Genomic DNA, 16,305 nt, shown 5'->3' on the forward strand with positions numbered 1-16,305 from the left:
CTTCAACATGGGCCTTTGTACTCAAGCTGAAGGAGGATATTGCGGTTTATTACCTGATGACGAGATAGATCTCTCCTTTTTCTCATTCCCTTTTCGGGGAAATGTTAAACCTGATTAAATATACCAGGGATCTGGGATTCGCCAACAACCTTTGCTCACCACCCATACCGTTTAGTAGTACTTTTAACGGTTGTGGGTCGTGCTCAACCATAGACTTTCTTTTAATATCAAATAGGTACGCTGATAGAACATATAATTTTAAAACTCATACTGTCGCCTTTAGTGGTCACTTTCCTATTAGTGTTACCCTAGATCTGCAGACAAAAATGTTATCCAATAGACATATGGCCATCGCGCCTTTACAAGATATTGTCATCAACAGATCCAACAGATACACGATTAGATGGGCGGGAGTAGATACTTCGCAATTAACTAAGTCACTTTTAATTAGCTGTAAACCAGACTTCTCGATCTGCCTTGACGAGACGACCGCTGATCCCAATATCTTCAACTCCTTCTGCAAAATTTCACAGGTCATTCAAAATAATTTAATAACAAAACCCCCCCAAAAAACAACAGTCTTACCTAGATGCCCGGGCCAGGGTTCGCTATGGTAGAACTGGTGAGTTTAGTCACAGCTTCCCTGTCAGGAAGGGGGTAAGGTAGGGGTGTGTTCTAGCTTCACTCCTTTTTACCCTCTACATAAATAATTTGGACAACACTCTATTGAGGGAATGCCAAAATCTACCTAGATTAGGCATAAGGCCAATGGGTGCACTGTTATACGCCGACGACGCAGTCTTGTTAGCCCGCACTCCGATCGGCTTGCAGAAAATTGTGTCAAGCTTTGCAACTTATGTCGAGCCTAGACCTTAATGTCAATATTACCTAAACATTCATCATGAAATGTAGAAAGCCAAGTGTCAAGTGCCGTGACATTTGTATAAATAACCAAAAACTTGAATTTGCTAACCACTTCTCATATCTGGGAATTGTCTTTGATAGAAGGGGCTCATGGGCAAAAGCCATTAACTCTAGAAAATGTATGTTTGCCAAAGACATTGAAGCTTTGATCAACTTTGCCAGGAAGATAGAAAAGTGTCCTATTAACGACCTGCTGACAATGTACAAAGCCAATTAACTTCAGTTGCTCTTTATGGAGCTGGTAATTGGGGTCACTAAGACGTAGAGTCTCTCCAGCAAGCTGAGAATAGGTTTCTAAGATATATTCTAGCTGTCCCAAATAGCACGGCCACGTATATTTGTCACGCTGAACTGGGACTGTCATACCTGTCCGACCTAATTAAAATCCAGCCGATTTTTGTATGGCACAAGGTTTGGACTGGTGTTTCTATTGGTCTCAAACGGGACGTGATAAAAGACTGCTTGAACTTGCAACGGGTACAATGTATTCCTTGGCTCGCATATGTTCAAAACCTTATGCATGACTTAGATTGTTCTGATTACTTTGTTAACCCCGATAGTCTGTCTCTTATTACGAGGAAGGAATTAAAGTTATTATGTGTCAATTACTTAGAGACGATTAGATTGTCCTCTAATATTATGAAAACATCAGTCAGAGCTAATCAATTGCTCTTGACCCAACCGGGGATACAACCTTATCTACTATTCACCCCAAGAAACTATGACAGGTTGTTATCGACGTGCCTAGGCAACTTCCATAACTTGGTTACATTCCCTCAGATAAATGATTGGTCACGCTCCCTTTGCCCATGCGACGAAATATCTGCACAGTCAACAATTCACATTATATTATTCTGCAAGTTTTATATTTTAATCAGGAAAAGTTGGATTCTGCCTTTTCTGAAAATGCAAGGACTGAGACTATGTCGACCTGACTTTATTAAGCTAAAATTCTTAGATGATGACATTTTTATTGACCACATTGTAAAATATCTGAATGAGGTGATCAGAACTAGGAAAACTATGCAAGGTCCTTCCTTCAATTAAATGATTATGGTTTTTATGTATGTCATGGCTGCGCACTGAAATCAGTTTACAGTTCTCCTTTTGTAATCTTTAACAGATGTTGGGCCCGATTGAAAGATTAACTTAAGACAAAATCCTAAACTTACTACCATTTTGGTATTCACAGAAGGCACTTACACATTTTGGTATTCACAGAAGGCACTTACACATTTTGGTATTCACAGAAGGCACTTACACATTTCGGTATTCACAGAAGTTAGGAGTCCTAACTTTAGGACTCCTAAATGCCTTCTGTGAATACCGAAAGTCTTAACGTTAGGAATTTTCTAAGTTTAGGAGTAGTAAAGTTAGGACTCCTAACTTTAGGACTCCTAAATGCCTTCTGTGAATACCGAAAGTCTTAAAGTTAGGATTTTTCTCAGTTTAGGAGTAGTAAAGTTAGGACTCCTAACTTTAGGACTCCTAAATGCCTTCTGTGAATACCGAAAGTCTTAAAGTTAGGATTTTTCTCAGTTTAAGACCCTCCGTGAAGTCTCCCCAATTGAAGACAGACTACTCACGGAATATATGGATCGCCACGCGATCTCCATGAGATATCAAAAATTAGTAAACAACTCAGCAGATCCAATGCAACACCTCCATGAGCGATGGCAGAGAGATGTTGGGGAGCTGGAGGATGAGAACTGGTAGGATGCTCTTGATTCCCCATAGGAAGTAGCAATACCTTCAATACTAAGACGAATCCACCTCAAAGTGCTCCAAAGAGCCTATCTCTTCAGGGACACGTTAGTCAAAATGAGAAGAGTAGACTCCCCAACATGCATGCGCCAATGTGGACACACGGACACGTTTTACCACATCTTATGGGACTGCCCCAAGATTATGACCTACTGGGAAACAATTATGAACACAATAATACAAATCAGTTGGGCCCAGCTGCGGCCCGAACGATTTCTCCTTAACATATGGGAGGTGACCGATCTCAGTCGGAAAGGTAAAATCTGGGCAACACTGGGTATAATGATTGCTAAATGGAATATAGCCAAACACTAGGGGGCACATGCCGCCCCAACCATCACGGAATGGAGCAAAGACATGGACTGCGCCATGATAGCTGAAAGAGCTGTATACGATAGTAGGGGTTGCCCAGAGAAATGGGATCCGGTGTGGGGGGATGGAACACTCACGGGGGACTCTGCACTATCTCTTCCCTAAATCCGAGGGTGATAGCCACAGAGAGGACTCATCCAGAAAGCCCCATTTCACAGTCACCGGGGACGACTTCAGACAATGTGGAATAAAATGGCTAGTATCCAATATGAAGAATTGAATATATGCTGTATACTTTGCAAAATAATGTCTAAATGTCTGTCTAACTGGTCAATAAAAAATAAAGCTTAAAAAAAAACATTTTCCACCAAAACTAAGAGGTTGTTTAAACTAGATTGTATTCAATTATCTTCTCCACTATGTTACTCTATTTTATGTATCAGGTTTAGTCTATGTAACGATTGCTCCACAAATCCATATACAACTATACAGCACTTTAATGTACTCTGGCCTTGTCCACATTACATACAAATACATTAACAGCACTATATCTGGATTAGGTGACCTAGGTAGACACTTACCATCTTATCCTCAAATTAAGCACTGTCGAGCAGGATTTTAGAGTGTTAAGGAACATGCTAAAAACATGGACTTCATGGAAAAAATAGACTAGAACTTGCTTTTCGATGGTCACTGTCAACCACACATCTTGGGCTACCTTTAAATACACGAAAAAGGCCAGCAACTAGGGATTTTGGACTGCCAGTAAATAATTCTACATTGTCCATCAATGAAGTTTAAATGTATAGTAGTTTTTAAATGTTTTATACCCACTTAGGCAGACATGATCTATCGCATCCACATGGGTAGCGAAACCATAATATACTAACAAGTTCACTGTAATACAAATACAGGTAAAATAATTTTAGCAACACTTGTTAAAGAGGAGGACACATTAAACTGTTTCTAGAGGTGTGCTTTTATGAAGAAACACTCTTTTCAATTGTTAGTAAACTGGAGAGATGTTAAACTATCAGAGAACTAAAGGCTGTGCTTGCTTCTATTTTTCATAATCTAAGTCTGATTACTTGTGATTCGTATGTTTTACAGACCATGGTCCAAACTACAAATAATCATAGTTGTTAGTCAAATATCTATAAATTGTTTTTGTCTTTTGTGTTGCCACATTTTTGCATCAGTCTTCTTCTCTTTTAACGTTTTTAGCATCTCCGCCTAGATTTATATTTTCAGCCTCTGTCCCAAAATCCAGTAAACGTAGTGACTGCAACCAAATTGGGGTCTGGATCCCCAACTTGAAAATCAACACTAGCATCCTAAAAACACGAGGAAGCAGTGACATGGATGGAACAAGAGAGCCCACACTGTATTTTGTGTAGTTTAGTCGTAGGGGTTGGGGATTGTGCAGACAGTACTAGGAAACTGTTGAGATTGATAGCTAGATTTGGGCAGAGTTGTCTTGTTGAATTGATCCTATACTGGCTGCATGCATATTCTGTCACAACTGCACACACAGCAACCATGCTGTTCCCAATACTCACGCACAAGGAACCACATTTGCATCCTATTTATGTACCTGTTGTTGATTTCTTGGGCTGACTAAGAAAGAAGAAACAGAGCACTTATAACAAAACCAGAAACAAAACTGAGATCATGAAAAAACACATAAAGAAAGAATCTTTTCCAAAGAAATACTACTTGATTCACTCTCAGTGTGGCTGTAATAATGCAACCCTCTTGCAAGCATTTTCACAGTCATGTCATATTAATAAATGTAGTACTGTAGCACATTATATCTGACTTGAAATATTCACACATTTGACATTGCCAAACCTACATGAACTCCATGGATCGTTAAATGTTTTCAAATGGTTTCTAAGGAAAAGATTGAAATCTTACCTAGGATCAGCCTGCCAGAGGTTTCCCCTGTGCCCAGTATGACCAGTCCAGCACTGAATATATGTACACAGCTCTCATTCTAAAGGGTGCACCTCTTTTATTCTGTTCCAGTCTGCTAAATTTCAACATGAAATTTCAACATGAAATGTACGTATCTCCCTGAGCTCAGTGTTGTGTTTGAAAGTGTTTTTCATATTACATGTTTCTTTAACACGCAGCTGTTACTAACTGTGACCTATTCAGGTGTAGATGTACCATAGCTAATGAAGGCCTTGACATCCTGCTTCATGGCGTGCATTTTATTTCTAGGCGAAGCTGAAGTACAAATTAACAAACACGACGTGCCTTTGTTTTCCTTTCCTATGTGAAATGTTTTCTTTTACGTGATAACTATAGATTATGCATTAGAAATGCTTTATACATTTTCAGGACAGTTTAGGGCTGTATAGGACGCTCTCTTTATGGGATAACTGATGTTATATTTCTTTTACTTTGAGGTAACTTTATGATAGTTCATCCTCTAACTTAAATGGCTTTGAATTGAACTTCATATCAACTATTGCATTCATATATTGATTGTTGATTCACACTACCTTGATGATTTTTGCTTCCAATAAACATTTTAACCCTTAGTAAACCTTTCTGGTTTGAAAATCTAACTACTTTCTGTCTTCCCGGTGGAGAATAATGTGCTTCACAATATATATATATTTTTTTATTCATTGACTAGCCTCAGCCGGTAACTTCAATTCTAAATTCTGATTGCCCTTTCAAAATAATTGCTGCAATAAGACCGATGATGATACGAACTAGTATCAACTGTAAAAAAATAATTAATTACAAAAAATGAATCACTCTTTCTGCCGCTTCAAATATATTTAAATATGCAGGGCTTTGTATCTTTTGTCCAGAAATGTGTAACTCTTTATCTCAAGTCAGGTTTATTTTCATGATTTGGAACTCTGAGGAGGTCCACAAAAGAGCACACAAAACAAGTTCATTTAGTTTAGAACATAAACTATCATTCCTTAATGTCATTAAACAAATCCATAAATTCATTAAGTCATAAGAACATTAACATCATTAAAACAGTATTCTTACTAAAATCAGTATAAGTTTAAAAAGCATTAAAAAAAAGTTAAACATTTGATAACAAAACATCTCATTAGGGAGATTACATAATAGTTGTAAAGCCTTAAATAGATCGCACAGACAATTTCCAAAATATAGACCTTAACAATTGACAGAGGTACAAAAGAAAAGCAGGGCAAGCAAATAAAACGTGCTTCAGATCTTGAACACCATTCTGACAAAGGCTACAGATTTCAGAAGTTCCATACCATTTAGATGTTAAAGAATTTAGAGGCAAAAAATCCAAACGTAAGAGTGTCCAAAAAAGTCTAACTCTCATGGGGCATATTCCATTTCCCAACGGTTGGGCTTTCTGCGTAGCAATGATATCCTTTATTCTTTTCTTGCCACAAGCTTCGTTGTCCAAGCAAAAACTTAGGCCTTTAATTGGGTAGCGGAATGTGAAAGCACTAGACTTAGTTTGAGCCCAAGTTGGTCAAAGGCAAATTTAAAAATCCTGAAGAAGTGTTTTTTTCTGCACAAGAATTTGCTTTTTCCTATAGTACCTTAGAGTATACCCCTCACATTTCTCAAAGCAGGAAGCCCACCGAACAATTCCCACCAGACCTTGTGCATAGGCGCTTTTAATACCAAATTCTAGCCTTAAGGATGCCACTGATGCTAAGTTGTAACAGGGTATTAATCTTCCTAAAATCTGTCCCTCTAGCTTATTCAAAAAGCCCCATCTCAATATCTTTATGAGCTCCACTGGATACTTTGACTTGACTGACTCTTCATCTATTTAGGTTATTATCACTATCTGAGTGAAATGATAGTTTCTTTAGAGCCTAAAAACAGATAAACAGGTCCTAGGTGACCCAGTTAGCATCTGCAAAGTGATAGAAGCTGTGTGAATTTCCATTTGTAGGGTTCAATAATTTTGTATTGGTTTGCGATACAAAACATCGAAACATTTTTCTTGAACTTTGCAAAATATACATCAGTTGGTGTTTTACGCTGCAACAGTGACAAACCTATTGTTAGGTAGAAAACACTGTGGCCGTAGAAATACATAATTCCAGTGGCCCTGGTTAGAATCAATAGAAAATTCAATGGCCGCTTGGGGTCTCTCCTAACAATAATTTACTTTTAGGAATTCTAAAAGATGTGGTAGAACAAAACATGGGAGCAACCAGATTCCAATCCTACGTACTTTCCCATATCAAACGTAAGTCTTTCAGTTTCAGAATGATTTTCAGCATTGACATTATATTGCATAATGGCCTTTTGCTGAGCGCTATAACAGTTGGTAAAGGCCCTCAGCCCAAGTTATAGGCCGAGCTGCAGGGGGCGGAATGTTGTGTGAAAGCAATGTTGTTAATTAAAACTCAAGATACAGAATTTCACACTTACGTTCAGAAAAACCAGCTGTTCATGTTCCTCGGTTTCTTTCACCGTCTTCTCCAGTATCCCTTTAGCTGTGTCAATATTCTGCTGGAAGCTGACCATCTGTTCATACAAATATTCCATTTTCAACTTCTTCACTTCCTCAAAGCGCTGTATCTTCTCATTATGCTGGGCTTCCACGATTTTAATCATCTCATCATTCTGCTCTTCTAGATACTTCTCATTCTTGCTACAGTTTTCCTAAAGGAAACAAATTCAAAGGCATCCATATGTCACACGGCTTAGGGCGCAGCAGTAAAAACTGAGAATGGCTATGCCATTCAGAGAACACTCTTAACATGCCTCGTTTCTGCTCCCTAAAGGCACATTAATTTTGCAATCCCTGTTGGAGTAGATATTGAAATAAGGTGAGCACCAGAAATCCCCACATTCCTTCTAAGACAGTGTTTGAGTGTGGCGCAGTGTCTTTCTGCTGCATCTCAGCACCCTGCTTCCATGGAGATTAGTCAACTGATCTGTATTCAATATACAACCCCCCAAAGCTGACTCCCTGCTGCTGCATAAGGTTCAAACTGAAAGCGGTCACCCGGCGAATGTCCCACAGTCCGCCTCCAGTCCAAGTCCCCAGTGGACATCATCCAAGGACATCCTAGAAGGAGCATTGTTGGTGACCATCAGTGATGCAGGACTGGGTAAAGAGACCCTTTAATTCTACCTCTAGTAAGACTCTGCGAAAACCAATGTATTTAAAGACTTCTTCTTTCTTAACGCTCTTAACGCTAGAGATAAGGAAAGTGTCAGGCTTTGCAGTGGGAAAAAACACATTGTACCAAAGTGACATTCTTTCTCTCAGTGTCAACACTGATTCCTTCTAAAGCACAAGAAACAAAGGGGCAGCAAAGGGGCTCCTCCTCTTTCCTTGTGATCAGTGGTGTAGGCCGCCAGCGAGCTGGGGACCTTGGAAGGGTTCCGGCCGCCCAGTCAGTGGCATCCATTCACACAGTGACCACTTCCTGAGCTTGGTGGACGGGGGTTAGAAGCCGACAATGCTCTCATGGGCTTAAAGCATGTTCAAAAAAGCTTTATGCAGTTTCAAACCATCTCCCACCAAGGTACAGGAGTTGCACTACTGGTCCTTAGCAAAATCATATGTAAACTTCTCGGGCCAACTTACATACTGAAGGGCCTCGAGAGTGCAACTGGAATGTGTACCTGTGTTCCCACCCCCAGGGTACTTCTGTAGTATAGAAGGGATCCTGGACTCTTCTCAGATACCATAACTACAGCAAGAGGCGTGTCCCCATGCAGAACAGAAAATGCCTTTGCCCCCGTGCCCCCACCATTTACCGACAGGGGCAACATGACTGTGCCACCTAAGAACCTCCGCAAGGGTAGACGGGAGTCGGAGGGACTCCCAGGGTTCCTGCCACAGGCAGATATGGCCACGCACCAGTAGGGACTCCTACCCCACTCTTTAAAATCAACATTGTATCAATAGCAATGAAAGGCGGATGTGCAGTTTTAAAACATCAGTCTAGCTTTCACAATTGTTCTGACCCCAGTACAGGAGTGAGTTCATGATTATTACAAGGAAACCCCTTTTCTTTTGCAATGCGGATGCATGTAATGAGGCTGGCCGAATGCAGACCGAGACCATGCATCTTCAAAAGATGTTTTGAGTTTTGCTTTGTAGAGCACAGTATCATCACCAGGCCCTGTACAGGTGTAGGAGCCTGGACCTGAGAGTAAGGGGGGAGAGCTAGTCAAAGATCCAGGTCAAGAATCGAGAAGAAGGATCTGATGTGAAGTAGGAGGTCATTCATGCTTTGAGTGCAATGTATGAGAAGGCACACCCTCCAGTTCTGTTCCTGTGCATGAGTGGGATGTGTCAGAAGGTATTCAGCATAGGTGCCTGGACGGCAGGTGGAAAGATGCAGCTGTTCAGGTAGACCTTGCCCATGATGTGTAGTGTTTGAAAGTGTGGGCGAGGAGCTTAAAATGTGCGAGCTTGTGTATCAGGAGCCAGTGAAGCTCCCTCAGGTGAGGTGTGATGTGACTCCTGCGTGGGAGGTTGGGGATAGCTTCTTAATTTTGGATAGTTTGCAGTCTTCTGGTAAGAAATGTTGTGATACCGGTGTAGAGAGAGATTCCGTATTCCAGTCTGCTGGTGATAACAGCATTGGTGACCATTCTTCTGGAATTGCTCGGTAGCCACTTGAAGATCTCCCTCAGCATCTTATCCTAAGGTTTCTGGCGTGCGATCTGGGAGTGACTGCCCGTCCAAGGGCAGCTGGCCACCAGGTGGAGTCCTAGGGGAGTTTTTTCCAAAGACCACAACTTCTGTCCCGTCATTTTTTTCTGTTTTGTCTTGGGGATGTGGCGAGCGCAAGGTAAGTGGTTGTATTTAATTTTTGATAAATTTTACCTACCCCGTCGTCAGTCGACTCCACCCCACCTCGCCCCGCCCGTCCCATTGCTCTTACCTGTGCCAGCTGCCACTGCAGAAAAGTTGTGTGTCATCGGCGTGGGAGAGGCTCTTGATGTCATGGGAATGGACAATGATGGCGTTAAAGAGGGTGGGGCTGAGTAATGAGCCTTGGGGTACTCTGCATAGGAGTTTTTTTTTTTGTTTTAATATTTTTTATTGAATAAACAACAATAGGGAAGATCAATACAAAAGGGGGACAAAATGCAGTGCAATTCCAGATTTTCAAAACATTTCGGTGCATTGGTACATTATTCGACATGATATTACATTGGATCAATACTTCATTCAAGTGTCACATACAGTACTAAGTGATCTAAACATTAATCCCTCGCATGGTCTCCCAACTGTGGGGAGGTGTCATCAAAGGGCGTGCAAATCATCCCCCTAGACACGTTCCATGCCCCCCATATTCTTGTCCATTTGTGTGGGCATCCTCTACTTTTGTATACCACTCTTTCTGCCTGCATACACCAGTCCATATCGGACTCCCAGTCACAAAACTTGGGTTTAAGTAAGCCCTTCCAGGTTCTCGCTATGTTACGTTTCGCAACCATACAGCCGAGGGAGGCCCATACTCTCTCAGTTCTTGACAGATCAGTTGCTTCACAGATATTGAGGAGACACAAGCTGGGCGAAACTTCAGTGGTTTTGTGGCGGGTTGAGGACAGTGCTGACGTGACCCTCCCCAAATATTTCTGAAGAATCGGGCATTCCCACCATTGATGCAGGTATGTACCAATTTGGCCACATCGACTGGGGCAGGCAGCGGAGTTCAGGGCACCCATTTTTACAAGCACCGAGATGGTGTAGTAAGCTCTGTGTAGGAGTTTGAGCTGGATGAGTTTAAATCGGGAGTGGATCGCCACCTCCCGGGGGCAAGCCAATGCTTCCTGCCATTATTCATCATCAATGTCCCCAATGTCCTCCACCCATCGTGCGCAAACTCAGTCTAATGTGTCCGGTGTATTGTAAGTATTTTGCGGTATGTCAAAGAAATACCTTTTTCCTGGAGGTAGTCGTCCAGAAGTCTATCCTCAAGGAGCGAGGAAGCCGGCAGTTCCGTGCTCTTGGGTATCGCCTTTTGTAGCGCATTCCGGGCTTGGAGGTATTTAAAGGTTCCTCCTCTTTGTAATTGGTAGTCTCTTTGGAGATCACTGAAAGGCACCACCCCACCCCTCGCCCACAGATCGCCAACCCTAGAGAGACCTATCACGTCCCACTTGTTGAAGCCAGGATGCCTCGACAGCAATCCCAGTTGGTATGCATTAAGCAAGGGCGTGACTTGTGTAATTCTAGCTTTCCACCCCAACGCGGTTGTTGCAGCGTGGCATATGGTGATTGTGGTAGAGGTCGGGGTGTATTTAGGTGTCTGGTTCCTCCCTCCATAGATTGCCCTGGGATAATTGCCGGGGAGCATGTTATGTCTATCCATCCTATAGGCGGGATCTGTCCCTGGTCAATGCACCTAGTGATTAACAACAACCAGCTGGGAGGCCCAATAATAGCTTTTGCATGCGGGCAGGGCGATACCCCCATCGCATCAACTTTTCGAGAGTTTAGTTAATGCTATTCGAGGGGTCCCATTATTCTAAAGCAAGGAGGGTACCTCCGCTTCAATAGTAACGAAATATTGCGCTGGGACCAAGTAAGGTGTGTTCTGCAGGGCATAGATAAAGCGGGGGAGCGCTATCATTTTATAGAGGGCAGCTCGGCCCAATAGGGTAAAGGGTAGGAGTTTCCAATGTTGAGACGTCGGCCTGATAGCGGCGCAGTGAAGGAGCCAAATTATGGTCATGAAAAACTACGGGGGTTGGTCGTGGCATAGATTCCCAATTATAAAAATCCATCCGTAACTATTTTAGCCCCGCAGTCCCCAGGCAGGACTGGACAGGCCCTGCTCAGAACATAGACAAGAGACTTATCCCAGTTAATGGTGTAACCAGAGTACTTCCAAAAAACAGCAAATATGTGTAGGACACGGTGAATGGAAAAGTAGGGTCAGGTAGAGCAGAATATCGTCAGCGTAAAGGAAGATTTTATCCATCCAATCCTCTGACAAGTTAAGGTCCCTAATAACGGGGTCCCTCCTGATCCATATTGCCAGGGGCTCTAGGGCCAAAGCAAAGAGCAAGGGGTAAAGGGGACATCCCTGTCTCGTTCCCTTCTGCAGTATGAATGTTTACAAACGACCCCCGTTAACTGTAATGCAGGCTAACAGTTCCAAATAAAGGAGGCGCACCCAGGATAAAAATCTCTTCCCGAACCCCTATCTTTCAAGAGCAGCAAATAAGAAAGGCCACTCGATCATATCGAACGCCATCTTGGCGTCCAGAGATATAATCACTGCATCTTCTCGAATTGTAGCTGCCCTGCCTAGAACCCCATGTAGGCGTCAAAGGTTTTGAGCTGTATTTATGGCCGGCATAAAACCAGACTGGTCCGGGTGAATTAATTTATGCAGGTGTGGTGAAAGGCGGCGTGCCAAGATTTTAGCTAGAATTTTTACTTATGGGTCCAGGAGGGAGATAGGCCTGTACGAGTCACATCGCTCTGGGGTTTACTCTTCTTGTGAATAACAACTATGTTGGCCAGTCTCTGTGTTGCGGGCAGAATCCCCTTGTGCACACTATCCTCGTACATTCGTATGAAGTATGGGGTGATCGTGGTGGCGTTTGTTTTATAGAGTTCAATAGGGAGGCCACTGGGGCCTATGGCTTTTCCGGACTGTAGGGCGCCGATCGCCTTGGTCACCTCTTCGGTGGTCAAGGCGGAGTCCAAGTCATCTACATCTTGAGGATCAAGAACAGGGAGTCCCAGGGTGTCTAGAAGTTCTTTTGATGCCGCCTGGTTGGAAGCCTGAGTGGAGGTATAGATCTGTTGGAAGTGATCATGCATTTTTGTCCTGTCCTGTCCTGGCCTACAAGCTCAGCTACCCATCTATTGCCTACGTCCCTTTTGTCTAGCCAGGCTAATAATTTGCACGCCTTGTCACCAATATCATATATGCGATGCTGGGTGGCCCGGTATTGGGCCCTCACTGCGTCCTCAGCGATATTTCTGTACTTTTGTTGTTTCATGAGCAGTTTGTGTTTGGTGTCTAGAGTGTCCATCACCCTAAGATCCCGCCTGATAAGAGCACTCTCACCCTCTATCATCTGTAAGTGTTTCCTCCTCTCTGTGCTATGACCCACTATTGCTGCCACCCTGCTACCCCTCACCACAGTCTTGTATGCCTCCCACAATATGCTGTTGGAATCTACCGACCCTTCGGTTTCAAAAAAGTATTGGGTGGTCGTTTCGGTAAGTCTATCTCTAATTAGAGGCACCTTAAGGTACCAAGGGTTGAGGACCATTCCATGACGAATGGGGGAAGGGGCATTGCCATAAAATGCTACCAATGGGGAATGATCAGAGATTCCCCAGGGAAGAAAAGATACCTCTCCGAACCTGGCGAGCTGAGTGGCTTTGCAGAAGATACAAGTTGGTGGAGTGGTGCACTGCTTGTTGTTATGACAATAGTGGTCAATAAATCAATGAGTCTTGATATGTGATAAGTCTTGTTTATTTCCCAAGACATAGATTGCCAGCCAACGCGTTTCGTTCATGTGATGAACTTCTTCAGGGCTGTATGACGGGATGCTAAGGAGACTCGTTTGATCTTTCTGTTATGAAAGAGCCGATCCGCCGGAGGGAAGGTCATTGAATGACTGCCACTCTTGTGTAGTTGCCTGGTGAGGATGGAATGTGAGACAGTGCTGAGCACTGCCAAGAGGTCCAGTAGGATTAAGGATGCAGCTTCTCCTCTGTCCAGGATCCTGCAGATGTCATCTGTCGATACGATGAGAACTGTTTCCGTGCTGTGATTGAGTTTGAATTGGGACTGCATGGTGTTGAGGAGCTGGTGGTTGATTGGGTAATTGGTGAGGCATCTATTGATTGCTTTCTCTATGATTTTGGCTGGGTAAAGTTGAAGGGAGATAGGCTGGTAGTTTGTGAGCTTGGCTGGGCCCACTGAGGCTTTCTTCACTATGGTATTGATTGTGGTGTGCTTCCAGGCTTCCGGCAGGTAGCTGCCTCAAAGGAGGTGTTGATGATATGAGGGAGTACTTCGCTGATGGGGGTGTGTCCTTTGTTGAAGGTATGATGGGGCACAAGTCTAGAGGGACCCCAAAGTAGGTGTACATCATAGTGTTGGCTTGCTTAACTTTGGTGCTAGTGGACCCCATGGTCATGGTTCGTTCTTCTTTGGATAGCAGAAGGCTTGCCATGAGGTTGATGGGGCCTTTAGGGGGATACAGTTATCATAGATGGATGTGATCTTGTTGCTGAATAAATCAGAGAGAGCGTTACAGAGGTTTTGAAAGTGGTTGATGTTGCTGGCTGCGTTGGCGAGTGCAATGCAATCTCTGATGATGGAGTAGATTTCTTTACTGCTGTTGGATCCGGTTTCTATGGGGTCTCTGTTCGCTTGGTGTTCTGGATTTTCTAGTAGTAGTGCCTCAAGGCAGATTTGCAGAAGTTTGTGCCCATGGGGTTTTGGCTTGTGTTCCAGTTGCTTGCAGTGCTGCTTTGTCATCTGAAGTTCTTCTGTTACCAGCTGGCTTGTGTTCGCATCCTTGTTGTTTTGCTGCACTTGAGGGTAGCCAGTATTTTAGCACAGGTGGTAATTCTGGCATTGAAGTTTTTAAAGTTTTCCGTTAGGTTACTGGTTTGCTTGGGGCAGTGCTCGGAGAGGGCGGAAGCTCAGTCCTCTTCTGAGATGTTTTTCCAGACAAGGCAAGCATATCCAGAGGTGTTCAGCCTTTTATGGTACAAGATGTTTATGTTGAAGCCAACAAAGACTTGGTCTCTACAGGTTACTGCTGATGGTTTGTTGACTGTGATGCTGCTGAGCAAGAAGACTGGATACAGGAGGTGTTCATTGGTGTAGGTGGGTTCAGTGACCTGCTCTGTGAGGTCAAGGTTCCCGAGGCTTTCGAGGAGGGTGATGAAGTTGGGTTGGTGTGGTCTTCTAAGTAAAGTTTCAAGTCTCCTAGGAGGATAAAGGTCCTGGAGTCGATGACGAGGGGCATAATGAAATCTGTGATATCACTGGTGAAGCTGGTGTGGGGACCTGGTGGTTTCTAAATGAGGGTTCCACACGGGTGAAGCTTGCTGTGATCTGTGGCATGAAGGTGAGGTGCTCTATGCAGATGGTCACGGTGTCTGTGGAGGTGGTTCTGCTGATAGAGACCTTAAAACGATGGTGATTCTCCAGTGGGCTTGTGTTGGTGTTCGTGTCAGACAATTTTGTATCAGACAGTGATAGCAGTGGTAATGTCCGGTGCTGAGGCAGGGCGAAGCAAAGTTTCCATGAGGAAGAGCAGGTCGGTCCAGGGTTTGGTCACTCAGAAGGTCACATATCTCTGTGGTGTGTTTGCTAAGTGAGCGGATGTTGAGTAGCAAACATGTGAGTTAAGAGTGCAGTGTGGGTGGTTCGTGGTTCAGGTGTGCGAGCACTGTCAGTGCACTGGGTTTCTTGGTGTGGGGTAATGGGTGATGAGGTGGTGGGGGTGCAGGAGTAATAGTGCATGCAAATTCTGCAGGAGGAGTAGGTGAAAGTTGCTTCTGTGTTGAGTGGCATAGCAGCAGTATGGACAGCGGTGGCTGGGGTTGAAAGCTCAAAGGAATGCAGCAGGCTAGCGGTGGGTTGGGGAATAGCCAGGGTTGCTAGCACTGGGCACAGTCGGGGTAGACTGGCTTGCCTGTGGCATACCTTTGGTGAGCCAATGATGCATCTGTACTGCGGCCGCCATTAAGTAGGTCGTGGGCGGGAGGGGGAGCACAGGAGGCTATGGGCGTGGCAGAAAGAGGTGCAGGATGCGGTATGTTCGAAGCAGGAATACGGGAGGTGAGAAAAGGTAAGGAGGATGGGAAACAAGGTCGCAGGCAGAGGAGATAGAACTGCAGCACAAACAGAGCCGGGAGAGTCACACCAAGAGGCAAAAAGGCACAAAAAGAGGCAGAAAAAAGTGGGCAAGGTACAAAAAAGAGGGACAAAAAAGAATGATGAACAGGCACAAAAGGAGAGCAGAAAAGACAAGAAACAGTGGGCAGAGTACAACTGAGGCACAAAACAGGCAGAAAACAATGGGCAAAGTGTGAAAGAGAGTGACAAAGGTACAAATAAGGGGCACAGTAATTACGAAAAAGAGGCACACAGAGTACAAAATAGAGACACAAAAAGAGAAAAATGAGGCGCAAGAGGTGAGACAGAATGAGTGAGGGAGAGATTGCTAGAGAGCAGACAGGAGTGGAGCTAGGCGGGAGCCTCAAACAAGGATCCAGATCCGAGAGGGCCTTGGCTGGGCAGAGGCAAGCCCTGGGGGGCTAAAGTTAGCCACCTGCTTAATAAAAGATACCATGCCTGATGTCTTTAACAG

General features: G+C 43.8%; 1 protein-coding gene across 1 annotated transcript in view; it reads right to left on the reverse strand.

Moving 5' to 3' along the window:
• The window catches only part of CMYA5 (cardiomyopathy associated 5), a 351,245-nt gene that overhangs the window by 135,063 nt on the left and 199,877 nt on the right, over positions 1-16,305 (reverse strand). Inside the window, exons 4-5 of the mRNA XM_085632247.1 lie at positions 7,402-7,635; positions 4,595-4,617 (exon numbers count right to left, since the gene is read on the reverse strand). Coding sequence (XP_085488373.1) covers positions 4,595-4,617; positions 7,402-7,635 — 257 coding nt within the window. The remainder of the gene's footprint in view (positions 1-4,594; positions 4,618-7,401; positions 7,636-16,305) is intronic.

This window comes from Triturus cristatus, chromosome 2_1 (genome assembly GCF_964204655.1).
Source record: "Triturus cristatus chromosome 2_1, aTriCri1.1, whole genome shotgun sequence".
NCBI lineage: Eukaryota > Metazoa > Chordata > Amphibia > Caudata > Salamandridae > Triturus > Triturus cristatus.